Here is a 27,795-nt window from a genome sequence, read left to right on the forward strand (position 1 = left end):
TTCTTTTGCAAGTGCGCCAATATTATTTATACCATTTTTTACACTAATGCAGTAGTCTGCATAACAGTAAATCTTCTATTTTTTGAGAATAAAAATTCAAAGTGGAAAGCAAAAGAATGCAAGAGGGGCCTTGAGATGTGACTAATGAACAAAGGAAATGTCATTTTAGGGCCAGGAATGTCTTTCTTGTTTATTCTGGACCCTATTCGGAAATTGGCATCTTTTGAAATTTGTGTGAAATTGGCAAAATTGCTAAATTCTGACCACTGTACTGGATAGTTGCAATTGGTAAATGGGTGGTTTCTTGCACTCATTCGATAGAAAAAAATGGAGTTCTAGCGAAATATTCATGTTTTTTGTCGACTAGTGCAGTGGAATTGGCTGAAAATGGGGCTCAAAGTGGGCAAAATTGCCGATGCGTAAACATCGCTGAGACCGCTAACTTCGCAAGAGCATAATTCTGTAAGTTTTCCATCAAAATTCATAATTTTGGTGTCATTATGATCGGGAAAAGATTCTCTATCTTTTCTTAAGAGAAAATGAGTTTTTTTTTTTTTTTAAATTTGGCCGACCCTGAGAACGAGTCTCGGAAAGGGCCTGTCAACCCTCAAAGGGTTAAAGACAAGCTTTCTGGAACTAAATGTTGTTACCTGAGGGTCCACTGTATCTTCCTGGGTAAGAACTGAGAGGAAGTAAGTATTGAAAATTTCACACATCTTTATCAGGTTTGATCCAATGGAAGGGAAGAACAGACAATTCCTCTGAACAAAAGCCTCACCATCATCAAGCAATCTCCCCTGAGGGATCATGAACACACAATTTCTTAATTCAAAGGCCTTCTGAAAGGCTGGAATTGAGATGCAATAGTAACTCAGCTCCTCTACTATCTATTTGTTTATGAACTCACCACTGTATAATAAAATAAAATGGTTTCAATGCACATTTATTCTTCCATTAATTTTAATTTACAGTGGAGTAACATTCACCTGACACAGTAGCTTCATAACATCCATCTTGTAGCCTGTCAAAACATTTTATAACAAGACTTCATAAAGGTGAACTATTTATGTTCAAGTGAATATTACCACAAGAAATATTTAAACTCAAATAATGATAATTGGCAATATAAAGAAAAATAGTGCTTACAAATCATTCATTTTTGCATTTATGTTGACATATACCAGTAGCCATTCTCCAAAATATTTGTGCCAAAACTCCTATTTTTTTTTTTTTTTTTTTTTTTTTTTTTCAAGAGAAAGTATGCCAAACAGAGTTCGATTTTTTTTTTTTCATAACCAGAGATAGAGGACTTGTCAATATTAATTTATACCAGTCATCTCACAACCTCAATACATCACCCATATAAATATGAAGTATATAATTAAAACACAGCTACCAATTAGTCTCCATCAGATTGACTGTACTTCACAATTAGTACATTAACAGCTTTCTCTAACCAAATAATTTTTACACGTATTTTACACAGCATGGTCTATCCCAAATTTGTTTCTGTTCTTTATCTCTTAACCAATTACCCATGCTGTAATGATTAAGAAGAATCCCCTATGGAGGAATGCCAAGTACACATTCTTTTAGCAACTGTTATCGTTCCCCCCCCCCCCCACACACCGAAATACATAATTTGCATCGTTTTGAAGTACACCTTTGTGCCATGCATTAATCACATTCAACAATTTAATTGATTTCAACATTGCAACCACATTAAGAAACTAATGCTATTTTATCCACATATACCATTTCTAAACATTTCTTAGTTCTCTCAGATGAATAAACAAAGATGCACAGCTGACTAGCACACTTCATTGTATGACACCATATTCAGGAATATTATATGCCTTATAAGTACTCAAATCTTGCACAACTTCAGAAAATATATACTTTCTACCTTAGACCTAATGTTACAGGTGTCATTCCTGACTGACTTGGCTGAAGCTTCGAAATGTGTTTACGTGCAATACAGTCTTAGGGACGGGGCTTGAAGTAGCCTTAACATTTGCTGTGTAAGATCATCAGAAGCTAAATCATCATAGGAATCAACCAGGGTTAGCCAGAAGATCCAGAGGATATATTAGAAACCACATGCTCTCTTCATGATTACCCTTGAAAGATTGTACGTAAATGGTTCAGAGAACCAACAATTTTGATGAATTAAACATGTGCAATACTTGGGTATCTATTGTGTAAATGTTTCACCACACAGTGGCTTCATCAGTCCAATACAAAGAATAGTAAAGATCAGAAAGGGTTTGAGGTAATCAGTCCCTAAGCCTAGAGTCAATGTAATCAGTCCATCAATCTTGACTGATGGCATGGGACATCTGGTTCTGATTGACTGATTGTGTCGACTCTAGGCTGAGGGACTGATTATTTACCTCAAACTTTTTCTGATCTTTACCATTCTTTGCACTGAACTGATAAAGCCACAGTGTGGCAAAACATTTCCACAAAGATACTCAAGCACTGCACACATGCCTAATTTAACCACCCTTGAAAGAGCATGAATAATGTGGTTCTTAATATATTCTCTCTATCTGGCTAACCCTGGTTGCTTCCTCCAATGATCTAACTTCTGATGACAGTCTTGTGCTACAAGCACCTAAGCTACTTTAATCTCCCTCTCCACGGTTGTACTGCACATAGTACTCTCTTCCATGTTGAAATATTTTTGCATAGAGCAATATAAGATCTTTCATAGACAAGTCTCGTTAATAAATTTAAGATGCTCACTATGGAAGACTTCCTGCAAGATACAATATTTACATATTTGCTAATAATGTACAGTATATATCCACTAAAAATGCTCTTTCTTAAAGTTGATTTTATACAGTATTAAAATAATATATATAGTACATATATTGTACAAAGATAAAAATGTTACTACATTCTATACTCCTCCATATATAAACATATACATACAGTATATAGAAAAATGATTAAATTGTTATGCAGATTTTGTTAGGCTGTAGTTTTTACAACTCCAACATTCTTCTACCTAAGTATATACTCTATATAAATACTAGTACAGGTATCCCTCACTTTAAGTGGATTTGCTTTATGAGTGTGCTTTATGCAGATTTGCTATTACGCTGCTTTATTTCTATCAGCCATTCAATGCGTAATAATTAGCAATGTGCGATCAGTGCTATTTGTAAAGCCTGTTGATTCTCATTATATGGAATTTAGTGTTTATGATCTGAATTCGTTCAATACAGCTGCCAAAGGCGTGGAACACAACTACAAAATCAAGCGAGGGACACCTGTACTCTGCATTTATTCATTGAATGTTGAAGACAGACTGCTGAACAAGTTTAAAGATAACATACACAGATGCCAACAAAAGAAACTAGCAACATTTGGGGACACTTACACAAATTACTTTTTGGATGGCATGGCACAAACTTCTTCACATTCCAGGTCAGTTAGATTCGTGCCATCTGCTACTTTACCAGCTTCTGGAGTTATTTCTAATCCCAGAGCCTAAAAAATAAATATATGTAAGCCAAATTACTAAAAGTGCTTCTGTATTATAGCTGTTAATAGCAATGAAACCATGGAAGATGAAACATATACAGTTATAACATTTATTAAAGGAAACTTTTCGCCTCTAGTGTTTTCCTCAAAATAAGCCACTCAAGGTGAAACATTTTCCAAAATAAATGTCATAACTGTACTTACGAGTCTTTCATATCTTGTTGGTATCAACATGTCAGTACACACAGCAATAAAGTCCTAAAAGAATAGGGATCTTAAACTATTAAATAATTTATTTATTTATTTCTTATTTGGACATGATACATAGTTGTACAAAGAAATATACTGATTGGGTGTACATGCCAAAATCCCCTTGTATGCAGAGCATTGTGGGCAGGCTTAAAATTAAATTAAGATTAACTAAGCAATGATACATTCAGTGGTAAAAATTACAGTAAGCAAAGTTTTACAAATTTGTAGCATAACAATGTATAATAGAATCAAATCAAGTAAAATCAACGATTTGTAGTGCAGAAACAGGTCATATAGTCATTAGATGAGTTACTGTGCATTCAAGAGAATGGAGTATTCTATTAGGTAATTATTTTTTTTTTTTTTTATTATCACACCGGCCGATTCCCACCAAGGCAGGGTGGCCCGAAAAAGAAAAACTTTCACCATCATTCACTCCATCACTGTCTTGCCAGAAGGGTGCTTTACACTACAGTTTTTAAACTGCAACATTAACACCCCTCCTTCAGAGTGCAGGCACTGTACTTCCCATCTCCAGGACTCAAGTCCGGCCTGCCGGTTTCCCTGAATCCCTTCATAAATGTTACTTTGCTCACACTCCAACAGCACGTCAAGTATTAAAAACCATTTGTCTCCATTCACTCCTATCAAACACGCTCACGCATGCCTGCTGGAAGTCCAAGCCCCTCGCACACAAAACCTCCTTTACCCCCTCCCTCCAACCCTCCCTAGGCCGACCCCTACCCCGCCTTCCTTCCACTACAGACTGATACACTCTTGAAGTCATTCTGTTTCGCTCCATTCTCTCTACATGTCCGAACCACCTCAACAACCCTTCCTCAGCCCTCTGGACAACAGTTTTGGTAATCCCGCACCTCCTCCTAACTTCCAAACTACGAATTCTCTGCATTATATTCACACCACACATTGCCCTCAGACATGACATCTCCACTGCCTCCAGCCTTCTCCTCGCTGCAACATTCATCACCCACGCTTCACACCCATATAAGAGCGTTGGTAAAACTATACTCTCATACATTCCCCTCTTTGCCTCCAAGGACAAAGTTCTTTGTCTCCACAGACTCCTAAGTGCACCACTCACTCTTTTTCCCTCATCAATTCTATGATTCACCTCATCTTTCATAGACCCATCCGCTGACACGTCCACTCCCAAATATCTGAATACGTTCACCTCCTCCATACTCTCTCCCTCCAATCTGATATTCAATCTTTCATCACCTAATCTTTTTGTTATCCTCATAACCTTACTCTTTCCTGTATTCACCTTTAATTTTCTTCTTTCGCACACCCTACCAAATTCATCCACCAATCTCTGCAACTTCTCTTCAGAATCTCCCAAGAGCACAGTGTCATCAGCAAAGAGCAGCTGTGACAACTCCCACTTTGTGTGTGATTCTTTATCTTTTAACTCCACGCCTCTTGCCAAGACCCTCGCATTTACTTCTCTTACAACCCTATCTATAAATATATTAAACAACCACGGTGACATCACACATCCTTGTCTAAGGCCTACTTTTACTGGGAAAAAATTTCCCTCTTTCCTACATACTCTAACTTGAGCCTCACTATCCTCGTAAAAACTCTTCACTGCTTTCAGTAACCTACCTCCTACACCATACACTTGCAACATCTGCGACATTGCCCCCCTATCCACCCTGTCATACGCCTTTTCCAAATCCATAAATGCCACAAAGACCTCTTTAGCCTTATCTAAATACTGTTCACTTATATGTTTCACTGTAAACACCTGGTCCACACATCCCCTACCTTTCCTAAAGCCTCCTTGTTCATCTGCTATCCTATTCTCCGTCTTACTCTTAATTCTTTCAATTATAACTCTACCATACACTTTACCAGGTACACTCAACAGACTTATCCCCCTATAATTTTTGCACTCTCTTTTATCCCCTTTGCCTTTATACAAAGGAACTATGCATGCTCTCTGCCAATCCCTAGGTACCTTACCCTCTTCCATACATTTATTAAATAATTGCACCAACCACTCCAAAACTATATCCCCACCTGCTTTTAACATTTCTATCTTTATCCCATCAATCCCGGCTGCCTTACCCCCTTTCATTTTACCTACTGCCTCACGAACTTCCCCCACACTCACAACTGGCTCTTCCTCACTCCTACAAGATGTTATTCCTCCTTGCCCTATACACGAAATCACAGCTTCCCTATCTTCATCAACATTTAACAAATCCTCAAAATATTCCTTCCATCTTCCCAATACCTCTAACTCTCCATTTAATAACTCTCCTCTCCTATTTTTAACTGACAAATCCATTTGTTCTCTAGGCTTTCTTAACTTGTTAATCTCACTCCAAAACTTTTTCTTATTTTCAACAAAATTTGTTGATAACATCTCACCCACTCTCTCATTTGCTCTCTTTTTACATTGCTTCACCACTCTCTTAACTTCTCTCTTTTTCTCCATATACTCTTCCCTCCTTGCATCACTTCTACTTTGTAAAAACTTCTCATATGCTAACTTTTTCTCCCTTACTACTCTCTTTACATCATCATTCCACCAATCGCTCCTCTTCCCTCCTGCACCCACTTTCCTGTAACCACAAACTTCTGCTGAACACTCTAACACTACATTTTTAAACCTACCCCATACCTCTTCGACCCCATTGCCTATGCTCTCATTAGCCCATCTATCCTCCAATAGCTGTTTATATCTTACCCTAACTGCCTCCTCTTTTAGTTTATAAACCTTCACCTCTCTCTTCCCTGATGCTTCTATTCTCCTTGTATCCCATCTACCTTTTACTCTCAGTGTAGCTACAACTAGAAAGTGATCTGATATATCTGTGGCCCCTCTATAAACATGTACATCCTGAAGTCTACTCAACAGTCTTTTATCTACCAATACATAATCCAACAAACTACTGTCATTTCGCCCTACATCATATCGTGTATACTTATTTATCCTCTTTTTCTTAAAATATGTATTACCTATAACTAAACCCCTTTCTATACAAAGTTCAATCAAAGGGCTCCCATTATCATTTACACCTGGCACCCCAAACTTACCTACCACACCCTCTCTAAAAGTTTCTCCTACTTTAGCATTCAAGTCCCCTACCACAATTACTCTCTCACTTGGTTCAAAGGCTCCTATACATTCACTTAACATCTCCCAAAATCTCTCTCTCTCTCCTCTGCATTCCTCTCTTCTCCAGGTGCATACACGCTTATTATGACCCACTTCTCGCATCCAACCTTTACTTTAATCCACATAATTCTTGAATTTACACATTCATATTCTCTTTTCTCCTTCCATAACTGATCATTTAACATTACTGCTACCCCTTCCTTTGCTCTAACTCTCTCAGATACTCCAGATTTAATCCCATTTATTTCCCCCCACTGAAACTCTCCTACCCCCTTCAGCTTTGTTTCGCTTAGGGCCAGGACATCCAACTTCTTTTCATTCATAACATCAGCAATCATCTGTTTCTTGTCATCCGCACTACATCCACGCACATTTAAGCAACCCAGTTTTATAAAGTTTTTCTTCTTCTCTTTTTTAGTAATTGTATACAGGAGAAGGGGTTACTAGCCCATTGCTCCCGGCATTTTAGTCGCCTCATACGACACGCATGGCTTACGGAGGAAAGATTCTTTTCCACTTCCCCATGGACAATAGAAGAAATAAAAAAGAACAAGAGCTATTTAGAAAAAGGAGAAAAACCTAGATGTATGTATATATATATATGCATGTGCGTGTCTGTGAAGTGTGACCAAAGTGTAAGTAGGAGTAGCAAGATATCCCTGTTATCTTAGCGTAATTAAAAAAAAACAGTTAGATAGGGTCACAGGTTATACATTAATGAGATTCAGTTACTCAGTATTTATTTAGTTGTGGTTGAGTAACTGGTTTTTAAGAAGTCTTGAATTGATAAACAGGCAGTATTTCTTTTATATTCACAGGTAATGAATTCCAGATTTTTGGGCCTTTTATGTGAATTGAGTTTTTACATAGTGAGAGATGGACACGGGGAACATCAAAGAGTGATCTGTGCCTTGTGTTATGGTCATGTGTTCTGTTGAGGTTGGTAAGGAGAAGTTTGAGGGGAGGGTTTATATCCGAGTTTAGTGTTCTACGTATGTAGCAGGCACAATAATAAGTATTGATGTTTTGTATGGTAAGTTTAGAGTTTTGAATATTGGTGGAGTATGCTGCCTGGTGTAAGAATTTATCATCATTCTGACAGTGTTAATATGTATTTAGAAAATTTATTCTTGACACTTTCTCAACAAAAATATGTGCTGCTCTGTGATAGTGCCAAAGTAACACTAAGATTGTCCAGGACCAAAATGAAATAAGCAAAAAAGGAAGTAACCATGGAACAAGATAAAGAAAATTAGTGAATAATGTGAAGCCACCAGAATATTTACAACAGGATGGATAGAGAGGCAGTCTGGAAGAAAATTCCCTCACCTACTTACAACACTGATTTTTCATGGTAAGTTAATTACTGAAAAATATATTAAGATTTTCTTATGATTAAACCCACATACTTAACTCAGGGTAATCCACAAAAAATAAGTAGGGGTTATTTCTACTGAGCCCCTTACCTTGTCTTTCCTAGGTATCCATTTATTTTTAGTTAATAATAATGATAAAATCAAAGTGCTGAACCCAAAGGGTCATACAGTGCTGCAGAGAGGTATGTGCTATGAGTGGAATATGCAGAGGTTAGAGAGAGGGGCAGGAGTGTGCAAAGGTAAGGATTAGTGGGGGTATGAGGGAGTAAGAAGTAAAATGAAATAAAAATTAGTTCATTTAATTAGTTTCTGCTAAAAAGTCAGTCTGAGTTAAAGGTGGGACTCTCAGCATGGAGGTCAGGGAGTAAGTTAATGAATTGTGTGTGCCTACTAACAGACAGGACACACTAAGATATGGCAAACTGACAATGGAACTGAGTCTCCACACAGCAGTGCTGGGCATTTTTCCATCACTTGTCTGTGAATGAGGTGTGTGGCTAATGCAGAGATAGGAGAGAGTACCCTCAAACATGACAGTGGTGAGAAAAATCACCAGAAACCCAAAAGTGGCTTGAAAAATTATGGACTAACTCAGATCATACCTGTTGCCAGTGGTTGCAAAGTTTTTTATTTTTTTTTTTATTATTATTAGCACATCGGTCATTTCCCACCAAGATAGGGTGGGGAGCACTGCCTATTCCCGAAGATATGGGAATAGGCAGTGCTCCCCACCAACTCTCAGGAATTCTCGCAAAACACCTCTCCAAACTCTTGGGCACTATCAGTCCAGCACATCTCAAACACTCGGGTGATCTTCTCAATCGCATTCGCAACATCAACATCAGGAACAAGAAACTTTCCAGCCTTGACGTAACTTCCCTATTCACTAAAGTACCTACTACACAAGCCATCGATATCCTGCGCAGAAAAATTGACGATTCACTTGATCTTCCTATTCCAGCCAGCGATTTCATCGACCTCGTTGAACTATGTGTCGGCTTTACGTGTTTCTCTTTCGAAAATCGCCTCTTTCAACAGACCTTTGGTCTACCCATGGGCTCGCCACTCAGTGCCATCCTGGCAAACTTATACATGGAACATCTGGAAGCCGAGCGTTTCTCCACCATTATTCCTTCGACTGTCACCTTTCTCCGTTATGTTGACGACATTCTCCTCATAACTCCCAGGCGCTTCAACATTCAAGCTCTCCAAGACAAGCTCAACCAGGTCGAGCCCTCAATCCAGTTCACACTTGAAGTCGACAACACTCTTCCTTTCCTTGATGTTTCTTCTCTGCAAAACTGACCATGAACTTCGTTTTAAAGTCTATCGAAAACCAACCAACCAAAACGATCTTCTCCACTTCTACTCTCACCACGACACCAAAACTAAACGTAGTGTAATTATAGGTTTCTTCCTGCGCGCACTCAGAATCTGCAGCAATGAGTTCCTTGAGGAAGAATGCATTATAATTGAACAAGTATTTTTCTAAACTCCACTATCCTCGTCACTTCATCAGAGACTGCAGACGGCGGGCATTAAACATCTTCAACACGCCCAGAGAAGACACTGCCGAGAAGAGATACATAGTCCTCCCCACCAACTCCATTGCCAAACAAATTTCCAACATCTTTTCCAATACATCATTCCAAGTATCTACCTCCACAACCACGACCATCAAGGGCATCACCAGTAGTAGACAGGACAAGCTTCCATCCTCTGCAGGAGTATACATAATCCCTTGTAATGACTGCAACAAATTATACGTGGGCGAAACATCAAGAGACCTCCAAACACGTATTTCAGAACACCAATACGCAAGCAGGACTGACGATACAAGGAATGCCTGTGTACAACATCGCAATTCACACAACCATTTAATTAACTACAGAAACTCAAGACTTATCGCCACAGAAGACAACACTCAATACTGAAGAATCCTGGAATCATCGCTTATCTCTATAACCAACAATTTCAACCAGAACAATGGCTTCTATAACATAGCTGAACCACTTGCAAAGAAACTTCTTCATCGCTATCCCACATAAGAACATAGAACACTGCAGAAGGTCTACTCACAACTTGTCCAATACCCCTGCCAAGCTACCCAAGACTCTATAAGCCCACCCGGTAGATCATCAGATGCAGCATTCTTCACCTGACCTCAACATTCTGAATCTGACTATAAATACTCCCGTACCTTCCACCCCAGGTAGATCTGTGTATGACTTGAAAAAGCCCACTGTGTGGGCGAAACGTTGTCAATAAAGGATCACATTAAACTGCATATGTGTTTATGTTTACAGGTGTCGGTATTTTATACCATTTATTTACCATACACTTTACATAAGAGCATAAGAATGGAGGAACACTGCAGAAGGCCTACCGGCCCATGCAAGGCAGGTCCTTATCAAAACGACCTCTACGTAAAGCTACCCAAAAAATAACTCCCGTACCCACTGACACCAATCAATCCCAGCCCCTTCCACTCATATATTTGTCCAATCTCTTCTTAACCCCTTGACTGTCGCAACCCCCAATCCTGAGGTGTCTCCTGGTGTTGCAAAATTTAAAAAAAAAAATTATTTTTTATTATGAAATGATAGAGAATCTTTTCCTGATTGTAATGACACCAAAAAAAACGAAATTTGATGGAGAACTGACGGAATTATGCTCTCGCAAAGTTAGCGACCTCGGTGATATTTACAAATCAGCAATTTCGCTCACTTTGAGCCCTATTTTCGGCTAATTCCGTTGTTCCAGCCGACCAAACTCTCAGCTATTTCTATAGAACTCCATCTTTTCTATCGATTGAGTACAAGAAACTGCCCATTTACCAATTTCAACTACCCAATAATGTGGTCAAAAATTTGCAATTTGGCCAATTTTGCGAAAATTAAAAAATATGACAATTTCAAAATAAAGTCCAGAATGAACAATGCAGACATTCCTGGCTCTAAAATAGCATTTTCTTTGTTCACCAGTCACATCTCCAGGCCCCTCTCATATTACTCTTGCTTTCTATTTTGAATTTTTATTCAAACAAAAAAATAGAAGATTTACTGTCATGCAGACTACTGCAATACTGTAATAATTGTATAAATAACATCAACCCATTCATGACTGCATATCAGAATGGCTAGTTGGACACTGATTGGACAACGACATCATTTGTTTACTTTTGAACATTGGCAAAAATCAAACATTTCCCAAACTTTGAGCTCCATTTGCAAGTTCTTTTTATAGTAAAATCAATCAAAATCACTATTTCTATATGTTTACGATTCTATCAAATGAGACCAAGAAAACGAGAATACAACCATTAATATTATACGAAAATAGACCATAAATTCGGCATTTTAATTAAAAAAACGGTCGGAGTTTTTTTTCCTCATTGTGCACTGCGTGCTGCAGGATTTTTTTTACATGGTGCACACTGACCACACAGACCCATTCTCTCACATGTGGGCCTACCAGCTTTCTCCTGCTTGATTTGAAGCCACTAGAATTTATGAGTATATATACATCAAACACGGTACCTCGTAAGATGTATATATACGACCGAAACAGTCAAAGGGTTAAAGCTACCCAAGGTATACGCAACAGACTTATTCCCCTATAATTTTTGCACTCTTTTATCCCCTTTGCCTTTATACAAAGGAACTAACTATGCACACTCTCTGCCAATCCCTAGATACCTTACCCTCTTCCATACATTTATTAAATAATAGCACCAACCACTCCAAAACTATATCCCCTGCTTTTAACATTTCTATCTTTATCCCATCAGTCCCAGCTGCCTTACCCCCTTTCATTCTACCCACTGCCTCATGAACTTCCCCCATACTCACAACTGTCTCTTCCTCACTCCTAGATGATGTTATTCCTCCTTGCCCTATACATGAAATCACAGCTTCCCTATAAGTAAGTAAGTTTATTCAGGTATACACAAATACAGCTACATAGAATTACCATACATAGCAGCATATGTGTAGAGAACCTAGGATAACCCAAAAAAGTCAGACAGTGACTTTTCCATTGGGGTCCTTTTACCTTATTATAATATAAAGGTTATAATATTTTCTTATTATTCTATAATGAAGATAACATCTTATTATCATACTAAAAAGACTATCTACTACATGAGGGTCATTAAGACTATCTACAATACGAGGGTCATTACTAGGAATAAGGTAAAATTTACACGTATGTTAGCTAAAAAACAGAAAATCATTCCCCTCCCTTTCTGTGGCTACATTCATCAGACACCTTTTGGCACTCTTCTTGAACTGGTTCATGCTATGACTGGCTTTGACATGTGCGGGTAGTCTGTTCCATTCCTTTATTGTTGTACAATAAAAGGTGTTTGAAGCCTGGCCAATGACTGTGGGTACTACAAAGTTGTGCTCTCTCCCCCTAGTACTATGATTGCTTTGGTTCCCAACCTTGACAAAATTGACAGCAAGATATTCTGGACACTGTGAGCAATTTTATAAACATGATTTAGCCTCAGTTGTTTTATCATCTATCTTCATCAACATTTAACAATTCCTCAAAATATTCCCTCCATCATCCCGATACCTCTAGCTCTTCATTTAATAACTCTTCTCTCCTATTTTTAACTGTCAAATCCATTTGTTCCCTAGGCTTCCTCAACTTATTAATCTCACTCCAAAACTTTTTCTTATTTTCAACAAAATTTGTTGATAACATCTCACCCACTCTCTCATTTGCTCTCTTTTTACACTGCTTCACCACTCTTTTAACCTCTCTTTCTCTCCATGTACTCTTCCCTCCTTGTATCACTTCTACTTTGTAAAAACATCTCATATTCTAACTTTTTCTCCCTTACTACTCTCTTTACATCATTATTCCACCAATCGTTCTTCTTCCCTCCTGCACCCACTTTCCTGTAACCACAAACTTCTGCTGAACACTAACACTACATTCTTAAACCTACCCCATACATCTTCAATACCATTGCCTATACTCTCACTAGCCCATCTATCCTCCAACAGTTGTTTATATCTTACTTTAACTGCCTACTCTTTTAGTTTATACACCTTCACCTCTCTCTTACTTGCTGCTTCTGTTCTCCTTGTATCCCATCTACCTTTTACTCTCAGTGTAGCTACAACTAGAAAGTGATCTGATATATCTGTGGCCCCTCTATAAACATGTACATCCTGAAGTCTACTCAACAGTTTTTTATCTACAAATACATAGTACAACAAACTATACTGTCATTACGCCCTACGACAAATACTTTTAGTTATACAGTATTTTACTAAGTACATTCTCATTCATACATAGGATAAAATTAAAGATTGTGAAAAAGAAACTGTACTTAGAGTAAAAAAAAATCTGACTTCTAAGCCGAGAAGTATACACAAAAATTTTAAAAATTTATATGAAGTAGACTGTTCACATGAGCACAACTGTTGGAGGATATTTTTTCACTGATTGTTCAAGGGCTGCATACATTCAGTGCCTTGTATTATAATTTTCCCCAACCCCACCTATTATGTTAACCATAGCTTTTTCATTATATCACGCTTTGTAATAAAGCCAACTCCTCAACTCTGGTAACTTACATTCCTACATGATCTAGTGGATCTAAGCAAGAACAAGCTATTGACCTTTTCTTCAATAAAACACCAATATCTCAGCAAACATACAAATCACTCAAGACAAATTAGTTTTTACAATTTGTGTTCGGACAACCTTAGAAGAGCAACATACACCCTGTTACAGGCAAAAATGCTACTGTGACTGACTTGCCTGTCACTGCAATGTCAGGATAACTGACAAATGTTAGATCAATGTCATTATCCAGCTCTAAAGAAACATGGAATTTTACAGTATTTATACAATAATCCAACTTCAGATCAAATTATAATGTAATGCTTTACTATACTGTACTCATTTTTACCTTAGCAATAGCAGAATTCTCAGCATGCTCAGCAGGATTCTCTTGTTTAAATTCATAGAGAACCTTCTCTCCTTTTGGGCCCACAACCAGCAGTCCTCCATTCTGGAAGCCATCTCCTTTCATGTCTCCTCCAACTGCCCACTCCTTACTCTGTATGTAAACATCATGACATTCCAGTAACCAAACTTTCTTGGTACACTTTCATAAATATTCTTTTATTACACTTAAAATAATCTTAAAATAGTGCTAACTAAAGATTCAGCCAATAATAAATTTATAACTTAGTGTTGCAATTACTAAAAACACAGGAAATAAGAGAGGGCTTTAAGTTTATTATATTCAAACTATTCATTACAAGACACAGAAATACAAGAGAAGGACGAGTTAATTATTTAGACTGATGAACTAAAATATTACTAAAAAATTTTGCACATCATTCGTCATTACACAAACAATACCTTACCTTTTTAAGGAAACTGCCACCAGATCAACTATAAGTGTGTTATAGTCATTTAGTGACCGTGTATTTGCTTTGTGCATAGAATGCAGCAATTAGCCAATCTATATTATTTGCTAAAAGCACGTACAGTGGAACCTTGACTTATGAGTTTAACCTGTTCCGTGACCTAGCTCGTAACTCAAGTTGCTCGTATATCAAATAAATTTTCCTTATTTAAATTAACTGAAATGCCATTAATCCGTTCCTGCTCTCTGGAGGCAAGACAAAATACTTGAATATGACGCTATTATCAACTGTACGGCTTATTTATCTATCTATCACAATTCATCTAATATGACATAATAAACAATATACGTAATTAACACAGAAATAAGATATATACTCTAGAATGAATAAAATAGGCCATAATATGGCGAGCGATGGTGGCAGAGGCAGCTGCGGAAGCGTCCGCCATTTCCTGTCCCACTTTGACTATAGTATCTTCCCATGCTCTTACTGTAAGAGAAAAATGGAGTGTTTGTGAGGCTAACTACAGTAGATCACTAGTTTTCTAAGGAAAACATTGAAACAATGTATTTATAAATTAGAAATATCGTATATAAAAACATAACAAATCATAATACACTACAGAATGTAAAGAAACATTAAACTGCTTATATAAAATGTATATGTACTTACAAACTTCGAGCAGAGATGTTGGTGGAGGTTGAGGGTGGGCAAGGCTGAGGGTGGGAGATTGACAGTGCGGCGTATGATGTCAGTGGCCCTGTAAACCTCCAACAACAACATTGTTTTGTTTGATCGCCGAACTCGACTGATACAATTTGTTTTGTATAATCACTGAACATAACTGATACAGCTTTAGTATCGTACATATCGTAGATGTACTACGCTGGTATTGCCTGGCTAAGTCCACAACTCGTGCACCTTGCTTAGGTTTATCTATGATTTCATGCTTTAATTCCATGGAAATTGTCATTTTCTTAGCACTGTCCTTTGCACTTATTTTCTTAGGACCCATGGTTAGGAAAAAGAAATTTGGCCAAATGACTTTAAAAAAATGCAAGCAAGCACAAGAGAACTGCTCCCACAACGATGTAAACGTGTACTGCTTACCAGATGTTTTGGCATCAGCTGTGCCAACTAGTGGCAGCATTCTGAATTACGTATTATGTAGGTACTATGTATTATTATTAATTTAGGGAACTGGAGCACAGATCCAATTCCCTAGATCAAGAGCCCCTCACCAGCATCAAGGTTCCTTGACACTGGTGAGGGGCTCTTGATCTAGGGAATTGGATTTGTGTTTTAGTTCCCTATACAGTGGACCCCGGTTCCCGATGCTATCGGTATCCGATAAATCCGGTAGCCAATGCATTTGATCGAAAAAAATTTGCCTCGCTTCCTGATACAAAACCCGGTATGCGATACAATGTGTACGAGACGTGTCCACGTGTGGCCTGAACTGCCCTGTGTGCGCCAGTGTTTACAAGCCAGCCAGTGTGCGCGCATCTAAGCATACATTCGGTACATTCCATATTATCCATATTATCACTGTTTTTGATGCTTGTTTCTGCAAAATAAGTCACCATGGGCCCCAAGAAAGCTCCTAGTGCCAATCCTTCGAGACCAAGGGTGCTAATGACTGTTGAAATGAAGAAAGAGATAATTGCAAAGTATGAAAGTGGAGTGTGTGTGTTGGAACTGGTCAGGTTGTATAGTAAACCCCAATCAACCATCTCTACTATAGTGAGCAGGAAAATGGCAATCAAGGAAGCTGTTCTTGCAAAAGGTGCAACTGTGATTACGAAACAGCGACCGCAAGTGTTAGAAAATGTTGAGAGACTGTTACTGGTGTGGATAAATGAAAAACATAGCAGGAGATAGCATCTCTCAAGCGATCATTTGTGAACAGGGTGATGAAAATCACCCTCACACAGCTATTGCAAGCCATGCCGGTGACTATTACACTGACAATGTTGTGAAACTCTTTAGGAAAGTCATAAAGGAACAAGAGGTACAGGCCTCTATGGACAGATATGTTGTGCGACAGAAGTCCAGTGACTCAAGCTGGTCCTAGTGGCATTAAAAGAAGAGGGGAAGTAACCCCAGAAAAGGACTTGCTACCTCAAGTCCTAATGGAAGGGGATTCCCCTTCTAAACACTAAGACCATCCACACTCTCCCCTCCTCCCATCCCATCAATCATCACCAGATCTTCAATAAAGGTAAGTGTCATGTAACTGTGCATGTCTTCTTCAGTATGTGTATTAAAATTAATATTTCATGTGATAAAATTTTTTTTTTTTTCATACTTTTGGGTGTCTTGCACGGATTAATTTGATTTCCATTATTTCTGATGGGGAAAATTGATTCGCTTACCGATAATTTTGGTTTACGATGAGCTCTCAGGAATGGATTAATATCGTGAACCGGGGGTCCACTGTATTATTAATAATAATAAATTATTATTCTTTCTTTCAACACACCGGCCATATCCCACTGAGGCGGGGTGGCCCAAAAGGATAAACGAAAGTTTCTCCTTTTACATTTAGTAATATATACAGGAGAAGGGGTTACTAGCCCCTTGCTCCTGGCATTCTATTCGCCTCTTACAACACGCATGGCTTACGGAGGAAGAATTCTGTTCCACTTCCCCATGGAGGTAAGAGGAAATAAACAAGAACTAGTAAGAAAATAGAAGAAAACCCAGAGGTGGTGTATATATATATATATGCTTGTACATGTATGTGTATAGGTAGTAGGTTGGTAGACAGCAACCACCCAGGGAGGTACTACCGTCCTACCAAGTGAGTGTAAAACGAAGCCTGTGATTGTTTTACATGATGGTAGGATTGCTGATGTCTTTTGTCTGTCTCATAAATATGCAAGATTACAGGCATGTCTTGCTACTTCTACTTACACTTAGGTCACACTACACATACATGTACACATTTATTTATACACACTCATCTGAGTTTTCTTTGATTTTATCTTAATAGTTCTTGGTCTTATTAATTTTCCTTTTATATCCATGGGGAAGTGGAATAAGAATCTTTCCTCCGTAAGCCATGCGTGTTGTAAAAGTCAACTAAAATGCCGGGAACAATGGGCTAGTAACCCCTTTTCCTGTAAAGATTACTAAAAAGAATAAGAAGAAGAAAATTGTCAAAGTGGGAAGTCTGAATGTGCGTGGATGTTGTGCAGATGATAAGAAAGAGATGATTGTGGATGTTATGAATGAGAAAAAGCTGGATGTCCTGGCTTTAAGTGAAACAAAGCTGAAGGGGGTGGGAGAGTTTCAGTGGAGAGGAATAAATGGGATTAGGTCAGGGGTTTCAAATAGAGTTAGAGCTAAAGAAGGAGTAGCAATAATGTTGAAGGATAAGCTATGGCAGGAAAAGAGGGACTATAAATGTATTAATTCAAGGATTATGTGGAGCAAAATAAAGATTGGATGTGAAAAGTGGGTTATAATAAGCGTGTATGCACCTGGAGAAGAGAGAAGTGTAGAGGAGAGAGAGAGATTTTGGGAAATGTTGAGTGAATGCGTGGGGAGTTTTGAATCAAGTGTGAGAGTAATGGTGGTTGGGGATTTTAATGCTAAAGTGGGTAAAAATGTTATGGAGGGAGTAGTAGGTAAATTTGGGGTGCCAGGGGTAAATGTAAATGGGGAGCCTTTAATTGAGCTATGTGTAGAAAGAAATTTGGTAATAAGTAATACATATTTTATGAAAAAGAGGATAAATAAATATACAAGGTATGATGTAGCACGTAATGAAAGTAGTTTATTAGATTATGTATTGGTGGATAAAAGGTTGATGGGTAGGCTCCAGGATGTACATGTTTATAGAGGGGCAACTGATATATCGGATCATTATTTAGTTGTAGCTACAGTTAGAGTAAGAGGTAGATGGGAAAAGAGGAAGGTGGCAACAACAAGTAAGAGGGAGGTGAAAGTGTATAAACTAAGGGAGGAGGAAGTTCGGGTGAGATATAAGCGACTATTGGCAGAAAGGTGGGCTAGTGCAAAGATGAGTAGTGGGGGGGTTGAAGAGGGTTGGAATAGTTTTAAAAATGCAGTATTAGAATGTGGGGCAGAAGTTTGTGGTTATAGGAGGGTGGGGGCAGGAGGAAAGAGGAGTGATTGGTGGAATGATGAAGTAAAGGGTGTGATAAAAGAGAAAAAGGTAGCTTATGAGAGGTTTTTACAAAGCAGAAGTGTTATAAGAAGAGCAGAGTATATGGAGAGTAAAAGAAAGGTAAAGAGAGTGGTGAGAGAGTGCAAAAGGAGAGCAGATGATAGAGTGGGAGAGGCACTGTCAAGAAATTTTAATGAAAATAAGAAAAAATTTTGGAGCGAGTTAAACAAGTTAAGAAAGCCTAGGGAAAATATGGATTTGTCAGTTAAAAACAGAGTAGGGGAGTTAGTAGATGGGGAGATGGAGGTATTGGGTAGATGGCGAGAATATTTTGAGGAACTTTTAAATGTTAAGGAAGAAACAGAGGCAGTAATTTCATGCACTGGTCAGGGAGGTATACCATCTTTTAGGAGTGAAGAAGAGCAGAATGTAAGTGTGGGGGAGGTACGTGAGGCATTACGTAAAATGAAAGGGGGTAAAGCAGCTGGAACTGATGGGATCATGACAGAAATGTTAAAAGCAGGGGGGGATATAGTGTTGGAGTGGTTGGTACTTTTGTTTAATAAATGTATGAAAGAGGGGAAGGTACCTAGGGATTGGCAGAGAGCATGTATAGTCCCTTTATATAAAGGGAAAGGGGACAAAAGAGACTGTAAAAATTACAGAGGAATAAGCTTACTGAGTATACCAGGAAAAGTGTACGGTAGGGTTATAATTGAAAGAATTAGAGGTAAGACAGAATGTAGGATTGCGGATGAGCAAGGAGGTTTTAGAGTGGGTAGGGGATGTGTAGATCAGGTGTTTACATTGAAGCATATATGTGAACAGTATTTAGATAAAGATAGGGAGGTTTTTATTGCATTTATGGATTTAGAAAAGGCATATGATAGAGTGGATAGAGGAGCAATGTGGCAGATGTTGCAAGTATATGGAATAGGTGGTAAGTTATTAAATGCTGTAAAGAGTTTTTATGAGGATAGTGAGGCTCAGGTTAGGGTGTGTAGAAGAGAGGGAGACTACTTCCCGGTAAAAGTAGGTCTTAGACAGGGATGTGTAATGTCACCATGGTTGTTTAATATATTTATAGATGGGGTTGTAAAGGAAGTAAATGCTAGGGTGTTTGGGAGAGGGGTGGGATTAAATTATGGGGAATCAAATTCAAAATGGGAATTGACACAGTTACTTTTTGCTGATGATACTGTGCTTATGGGAGATTCTAAAGAAAAATTGCAAAGGTTAGTGGATGAGTTTGGGAATGTGTGTAAAGGTAGAAAGTTGAAAGTGAACATAGAAAAGAGTAAGGTGATGAGGGTGTCAAATGATTTAGATAAAGAAAAATTGGATATCAAATTGGGGAGGAGGAGTATGGAAGAAGTGAATGTTTTCAGATACTTGGGAGTTGACGTGTCGGCGGATGGATTTATGAAGGATGAGGTTAATCATAGAATTGATGAGGGAAAAAAGGTGAGTGGTGCGTTGAGGTATATGTGGAGTCAAAAAACGTTATCTATGGAGGCAAAGAAGGGAATGTATGAAAGTATAGTAGTAACAACACTCTTATATGGGTGTGAAGCTTGGGTGGTAAATGCAGCAGCAAGGAGACGGTTGGAGGCAGCAGAGATGTCCTGTCTAAGGGCAATGTGTGGTGTAAATATTATGCAAAAAATTCGGAGTGTGGAAATTAGGAGAAGGTGTGGAGTTAATAAAAGTATTAGTCAGAGGGCAGAAGAGGGGTTGTTGAGGTGGTTTGGTCATTTAGAGAGAATGGATCACAGTAGAATGACATGGAAAGCATATAAATCTATAGGGGAAGGAAGGCGGGGTAGGGGTCGTCCTCGAAAGGGTTGGAGAGAGGGGGTAAAGGAGGTTTTGTGGGTAAGGGGCTTGGATTTCCAGCAAGCGTGCGTGAGCGTGTTAGATAGGAGTGAATGGAGACGAATGGTACTTGGGACCTGACGATCTGTTGGAGTGTGAGCAGGGTAATATTTAGTGAAGGGATTCAGGGAAACCGGTTATTTTCATATAGTCGGACTTGAGTCCTGGAAATGGGAAGTACAATGCCTGCACTTTAAAGGAGGGGTTTGGGATATTGGCAGTTTGGAGGGATATGTTGTGTATCTTTATATGTGTATGCTTCTAGACTGTTGTATTCTGAGCACCTCTGCAAAAACAGTGATAATGTGCGAGTGTGGTGAAAGTGTTGAATGATGATGAAAGTATTTTCTTTTTGGGGATTTTCTTTCTTTTTTGGGTCACCCTGCCTCGGTGGGAGACGGCCGACTTGTTGAAAAAAAAAAAAAAAAAAAAAAAAAAAAAAAAAAAAAAAAAAAAAAACATGTATGTGTAGTGTGACCTAAGTGTAAGCAGAAGTAGCAAGACGTACCTGAAACCTTGCATGTTTATGAGACAGAAAAATGGACACCAGCAATCCTACCATCATGTAAAACAATTAAAAGCTTTCGTTTTACACTCACTTAGCAGGACGATAGTACCTCCCTGGGCGGCTGCTGTCTACCAACCTACTACCTAAATAAATTATTATAATAATAATAATAACGAATGCCGCCAACTCGGTGCACTGTTTACCTCGCTGTGGGAGCAGTTCTCTCATGCTTTGCTTACATTTTTGACAGTCATTTGGCTAAATTTCATTTTCTAAGCATGGGTCCTAAGAAAGTAAATGTAAAGGACAGTGCTGAGAAGAAAAAGAGGATGATTTCCATGGAATTAAAGCATGAAATCATAGATAAACAAGGGTTGAGGGGAAAGCAGGGGGTAGCTGGCTCGTAACTCAGAGCAAAAAAACTAACCAAGTGACGGCTCATATCGCAAAAAACTCATACGTTGGAACACTCTTAAGTCAAGGTTCCACTATATAGTATACAGTATTATTAACTAATGCACTGGCCATGTGTACAAGCAAGATTAATTCTACAGACTTTCTAATACTTAGAATTTTCACTTAAATCTAAAAATGCATAGTTTTATATACAGTTATTTCCAGATCTGAGAGAATTGCAGGTACTAAAGTATATAGATGACTGAACAAGAGAAATTAAGCAACAGTGTCTAGCTAATACTAAATAAAATGAACCTGTACCTTCCTCATAGCTTCTCTTGCTACTCTTGAGAGAAGAGCAGGGATTAAACTAAGATACCCAAGCTTCTTGTAGTTGAGGTCTTTAAAACTTTTCTTCTCAGTGTCAATATACAACTCTGCAAACAAATTCAAGGTGTATAAGCAGTACTAACAAGGGACACAAACACATTATGGAATAAACAGGCACAATACCATGACTGGAACAATACAAAAATAACCCCCCATACAGGAAAATCAAACTTGTGATGATAAGTTGGTCTGACTTGGACCATTAATTATTCATATTAACTGTGTGACTACTTAGTGGCCCCAAGTCGAACCAAAACATCATCGTAAGTTTCATTCTCCTGTGTAGGTTGTGTATTTCATTACAGACTTTCATTCAGAATTACAAAATCACAAAACAATTTTGAAAAGCTTGAGAAAAACCTATGCTTATGCATCCGGGCAGACTAAAACAGATTTAATTAATGCTAATACAGTTGAACTGATGATTACATTTAGATTTCAAGTTTACTACAATTATCTGAAGATTAGTACTGATAGACTGACTTTATTTTTGTGTATGCCAGCAAGAGCTATCGACTTCAAAACAATAAAAGAACAATATTTATTTATATTACTGTACATTCCTAATTATTATTTTTTTTTGTATTTATGAATAATAATGTGTACATAGAGCAACTAGTAAGGATAAAGATTTCCTTTAGAATGTTACAATGTATTACTCACCAGTCAAAGAGTGCCAGCAGGCCCACTAAAGGGGGTACTGTTGTTGCCCAAGGATGGTTCACCAAAAATAACCAAGAAAGGCTTAGCATATCTGCTATTTTTATTTTCTAATAAAAAAAAAAAACTCAATACCTGGATGTCATGTGTCCAACCATGCACAGTTTAAAGATTAAAAGATATGGTTAAATTTCTAGAAGCAAGTAACGAGTCTTTGGGTGCAACAGTGGAAAGATTGTAAAAAAAAATTTAGTACAGCCTCTCCTCACTTAACGATGGAGTTCCATTCCTAAGACCACGTCGGTAAACGAATTCGTCGCTAAGTGAGGAGCATACTATAATGGTAGTGGGTTTGTGTCACCCATCTTTGATATTGTTTTAGTGTCACCTTTGCACCATTTATAACATTTCTGGTATATTTTTAAATATTTACACAATAGTATACTGTATATTGTATAAACAATAGAGGAAATCAGCTCTAATATACATTATTTAGGTATGCATACTGGTTAGAGAGCCTGCAGTAAGTGAGTCATTGGTAAATGAGTACATCACTAAGTGAGGAGAGACTGTATTTAAAACAGCCCTATTTTACCAAATTTACAGACGATCCACTGTTACTTACCCCCATCAAAGAATTTACCAGCTACGAAATCCTCTAAACCGGTTTCCTCTAGTCCAATGCCAATGAGTCTAACATTAGCTTGGACAAGTTGTGGCGATAAGAGACTTAACTCTTTAGCCGCCACCCTGCAGAATGCTCATCCAAACCGTCTCATAAAGAACAGAATACATCCACTTTCAGACCAAAATGTGCTCATCTTTACTTCCTGAAAACAAGTAAAAATACTTTTTAGTATACTGGTATACAGTAAAGAAATTTGTTATTTACAGAAATTTAAGTCCTCAAATACAGTATATGTACTGCACAATCCTAAATGGCAAGCAATAACTAACAAGATAAAAACTGAAGCAACCAAAAAACTTAGATGGATTACATTATACAGAACAGCATTTTTAAACAAAGGCTCTACCACTTAGTAAAATGATTAAAAAAGTTGAAACCTTGCCAAAACTCAAAAAATTTCATATCAAAACATATGGCCCTTCAATGAAATATTTGGATATACCCTTTGATCCTTTCATGTCAGGAGAGCTGATAGTGAATAATGTAGTAAAGAAGCACAGTGCTTCCTTAATGGGGTTTGCAGGACCCTATGTCTAGCATTTATATAATGTCTTGTAGATGATTCCTGTTCATGCTACTTTGCTCTTAAAACAAAATTATTTCTACAAGTACATGTACAATGTATACAAGCATTGCCAATATTACTGACATACATAGGAAGCCCCTTGTTGTGCAGAGCATTTTGGGCAAATTAGGCCAATTTTCTCCCCAGAATGTGACTCACACCAGTTGGCTAACCACCCAGGGAGCTATTTTATTGCTAGGGGAACAAGGACAGCAGGTGTCTTAAGGAAACATGTTCTCATGTTACTACCCGTACCTGGAATCAAACCACGGAACTCTGTGTGAGCTCAGTGGTAGCAATTGAGCTATGAAACACCAGCAAGTACTGGATGAAATTAACACAATTTTGTAGTACAGTACCTACAATAGGTGATCAAGTCTTAAACATTTATTATATAGCGACAAATGTGTGGAATGGGTTGCCTGACATTGGCAAGGCCAGTCTTAGCATAAACCAAAATAGGAAGAAAGCTAAATAAGTCAGGGATGTTAAAAACAAACCTGGGTTTTACCTTTCCATTTTTAATTTTTTTTTTATTATTTTTTACTTTACTAATTAAACCCTTCACTGTTCAAACTCCTGAAATTAATATTGCTCTCAGTGTTCACTTTAAAAACAACTGTTTTCTTCTGAAATGGGAGAATCTTTTCCTGAAAGTAATTACACCACATGCACGAAATTTGAAAGAAAACTTATGGACTTGTGCTGGTACAAAAATCAGCAGACGCTACGCAATTTATGCATTAGCAATTTTGCCAACTTCAAGTCCTATTTTAAGTCAGTTTCATTGTTCCACTTGACCAAATTCTCAGCTAAAAAAAAAAAAAAAAAAAAAAAAAAACAGGTGAGGTTAGATAGATTGATGACAAGAAACCACTTCATGAACTATTACAACTCTGAAAGTGCACAGAAGTCCGTATTTGGACAATTTTACACAATTAAAAAATACCAATTTAAAAATAGTGCAAAATAAACAATAGAAATATTCCAGGCACTTTAAAGCATTTCCTCTATCCATTAGTCATCTCCCCAGGCCTCTCTATTAAGCTTGCCTTCCATTTTCAATTCATAGTCTCATAAATCTCAGATTTTACTCTCATTCCCAGATAATAAAATATAACCAATTATGATTTGTCATGGTTTGCAGCTTCCCCATAACTGAATCAGACCTATTAAAAACCCATTAAACTGAGAGGCCATAGTTGTCCTCAGGAAAATTGGCAAAATTCAAATATTTCTGCTACTTTGAGGAATTTCAAGCTACTTTTGGTCCTGAAACCATCAACCAAAATTATGTAATTCAATAGTATGACTTACATTTTATCAAATGATACAAAGAAACTGCCAATAAAACCATCAAAGAAAACAACTCAAAGTTGCTATTTTAAACAAAACAGGGAAAGTTTTGTTTTTACCACCACGCACTGTGTGGGCAGGATTCTTTTTTTTATACTGTGCACCACAAAGACCTATTCTCTCATATCTAAGTCAAAATTTACCATTAACAGGTTATCTGAGTGAGCAGAGCTCATGACGTAGAACTATGTGAAAGACCCTGACCTCAATGACGTAGTTTTACACGATGGTCACTGAAAGGGTTAAGAACGTCCATACACTTGTTCCAGCTTTGTTTCTGATATCTACTGGCAAGATGTTAAAAAGTCAGGAACCATGTATGCTGACAAAATGTTCTCTTATTGTGCCCATAGCAATGTGTCAAAGATTCCAATTGAATTCATACACATTACCCTGATCCCATTGTAGTACAGGTTACATACAACACACATGATGAAATCCAGAGAAGGCATTTGTGTTTAGATTTGTTAAAGAATAAATACTCCATTCATCAGGAACGTTTAAAAAAAAAAAAAAAAAAAAATACATACTATACTGTATAGTACAGATAGTTTCCTACTTTTTTCATATTTATGATCAGTACATTGTCATTTTGTACTAATTTGAAATACTGTACTGTAACATGTTCACAGTTTATGTAAAAATTCAATACAAATACATACTTCCCTACTTACGAACAGGTTTGGTTCCGGGTGGTCGTTCCCAAATCCATTTGTTCACAAGTCTAACATATGTATGTATACAGTATTGTACAGTAATGTAGTACAGTGGACCCCCGCATAACGATCACCTCCGAATGCGACCAATTATGTAAGTGTATTTATGTAAGTGCATTTGTACGTGTATGTTTGGGGGTCTGAAATGGACTAATGTACTTCACAATATTCCTTATGGGAACAAATTCGGTCAGTACTGGCACCTGAACATACTTCTGGAGTGAAAAAATATCGTTAACCGGGGGTCCACTGTATATGTATGTATGAACAAGTAACCTAGAAGTGTACACAGATTTAACATACAGTGGAACTCCGGTTTTCGTACTTGCTCTGTTCCAGGTCAGTCTAAAACCGAAACGTACGAAAATCAAATTAATATTTCCCATAAGAAATAATGTAAATACAATTAATTCGTTCCAGACACCCAAAAATGTTAAAAAGAAAAAAATACATTTTTTAAAAGAATAACTATAGTTTTACATAAAGAAAACTATGAGAAATAAATATAAATGAAGTTTTAATGATAAACGAACATTATGTACCTTTATTGGATTCTTGTTGGTGTATTGAAGAAGGCGAGGAGGGGAGAGGGAGTTCTGGTTGTTTTTAAGGGGAATCCCTCTCCATAAGGACTTCAGTTATCAAATCCTTCTCTGGGGTTACTTCCCTTCTTTGTTTTTTACTGGCACTGGACCCGTCACACTAAAAATCTGTCCAGAGAGCTGTTTCTTTGCCAGAATGGAACAGATTGTTGATTTCAATTTCCCATACATCCTGGCAAGCTCAGCTAAACGTACGCTACTTTCGTATTTTTCTACAATCTCTTTCTTGAATTCTATCGTGTTTCTCACCTTTACCATAGGGCTGGCACTAGGAACTTTCTTTTGGCCCATGGTGGCTTATTTGGCAACCGCAATCAATAAAAAATTGCGAAATATTTCGGATGAATGCTCACTCAACCAGTGACAAAGCCAGACTGACAGCGTTCCCGGGCGGGTGGACGCATATGATACGTACGATTTCCAGACCGAGGTACGAAATCTGGACCAAAATTTCCCCCCAAAAAGTGTTCTAAATCTGAATTGTACGATATGCGGACCATACGAAAACCGGAGATCCACTGTACAGTATATGTTTTTATGTCACCTTTCCACGATTTTTAACACTTCTGGTATATTTTTAAATGGTTATACAGTAGTGTACTGTATATTGAAATAAACATAATAGATGAAATAAGCTCTAATATACATTATGTATGAATACTGGTCAGAGCGCCCACTGTAAGTCCGAGGCGTCGTTAAACGAGTGTGTCACAAAGTGAGGAGAGGTTGTATACATGTTTAAAAATATACTAGCAATGTTATAAATGGTGCAAAGGTGACATTAAAATAATATCAAAGATGACTGACACAAACCCACTACCATTACAGTATGCTCCTCACTTAGCAACGAATTTGTTTACTGACATGGTCTTAGTAACGAAACTCCATTCTTAACCTTTAAACTGTCCAAGCAGATCTACATTCACATGTGTAGTGCTCCAAAAGTAGATCTACATTTTTTTACATATTTTCAAATATAACAAAAAAAAAAAAAAGATCAGTTTTTTTACACGTTTTCAAATGTAAAAAAAAAAAAAAAAGATGTACTTTTTTTACATACTTTCAAATGTTGAAAAAAACGTAGATCTACGTTTGGACAGTTTAAGGGTTAAGTGAGGAGAGGCTGTACTTAGTTTTACTTTCATGTATTTCTTAACCCTTTCACTGTCAAGTAGAACTCTGTTACTGAGGCAGTGACTCAAGCTGGTCCTAGTGGCATTAAAATACAAAGGGATGTA

At 37.6% G+C, this 27,795-nt stretch overlaps 1 protein-coding gene across 1 annotated transcript; it reads right to left on the reverse strand.

Moving 5' to 3' along the window:
• Positions 1-929: 929 nt before the first annotated feature.
• On the reverse strand, positions 930-26,848 carry LOC128695354 (prostamide/prostaglandin F synthase). The gene is made up of 6 exons (XM_070095331.1): positions 26,619-26,848; positions 23,256-23,380; positions 21,902-22,017; positions 15,339-15,434; positions 14,201-14,350; positions 930-3,498 (listed from the first exon to the last, which is right to left on the reverse strand). The coding sequence occupies exons 1-6, from the start codon at positions 26,846-26,848 to the stop codon at positions 3,394-3,396; spliced, it is 822 nt and encodes a 273-aa protein (XP_069951432.1). The 3' UTR covers positions 930-3,393.
• Between the last annotated feature and the right edge of the window lie 947 nt (positions 26,849-27,795).

Source organism: Cherax quadricarinatus, chromosome 50 (assembly GCF_038502225.1).
Source record: "Cherax quadricarinatus isolate ZL_2023a chromosome 50, ASM3850222v1, whole genome shotgun sequence".
Classification (NCBI taxonomy): domain Eukaryota; kingdom Metazoa; phylum Arthropoda; class Malacostraca; order Decapoda; family Parastacidae; genus Cherax; species Cherax quadricarinatus.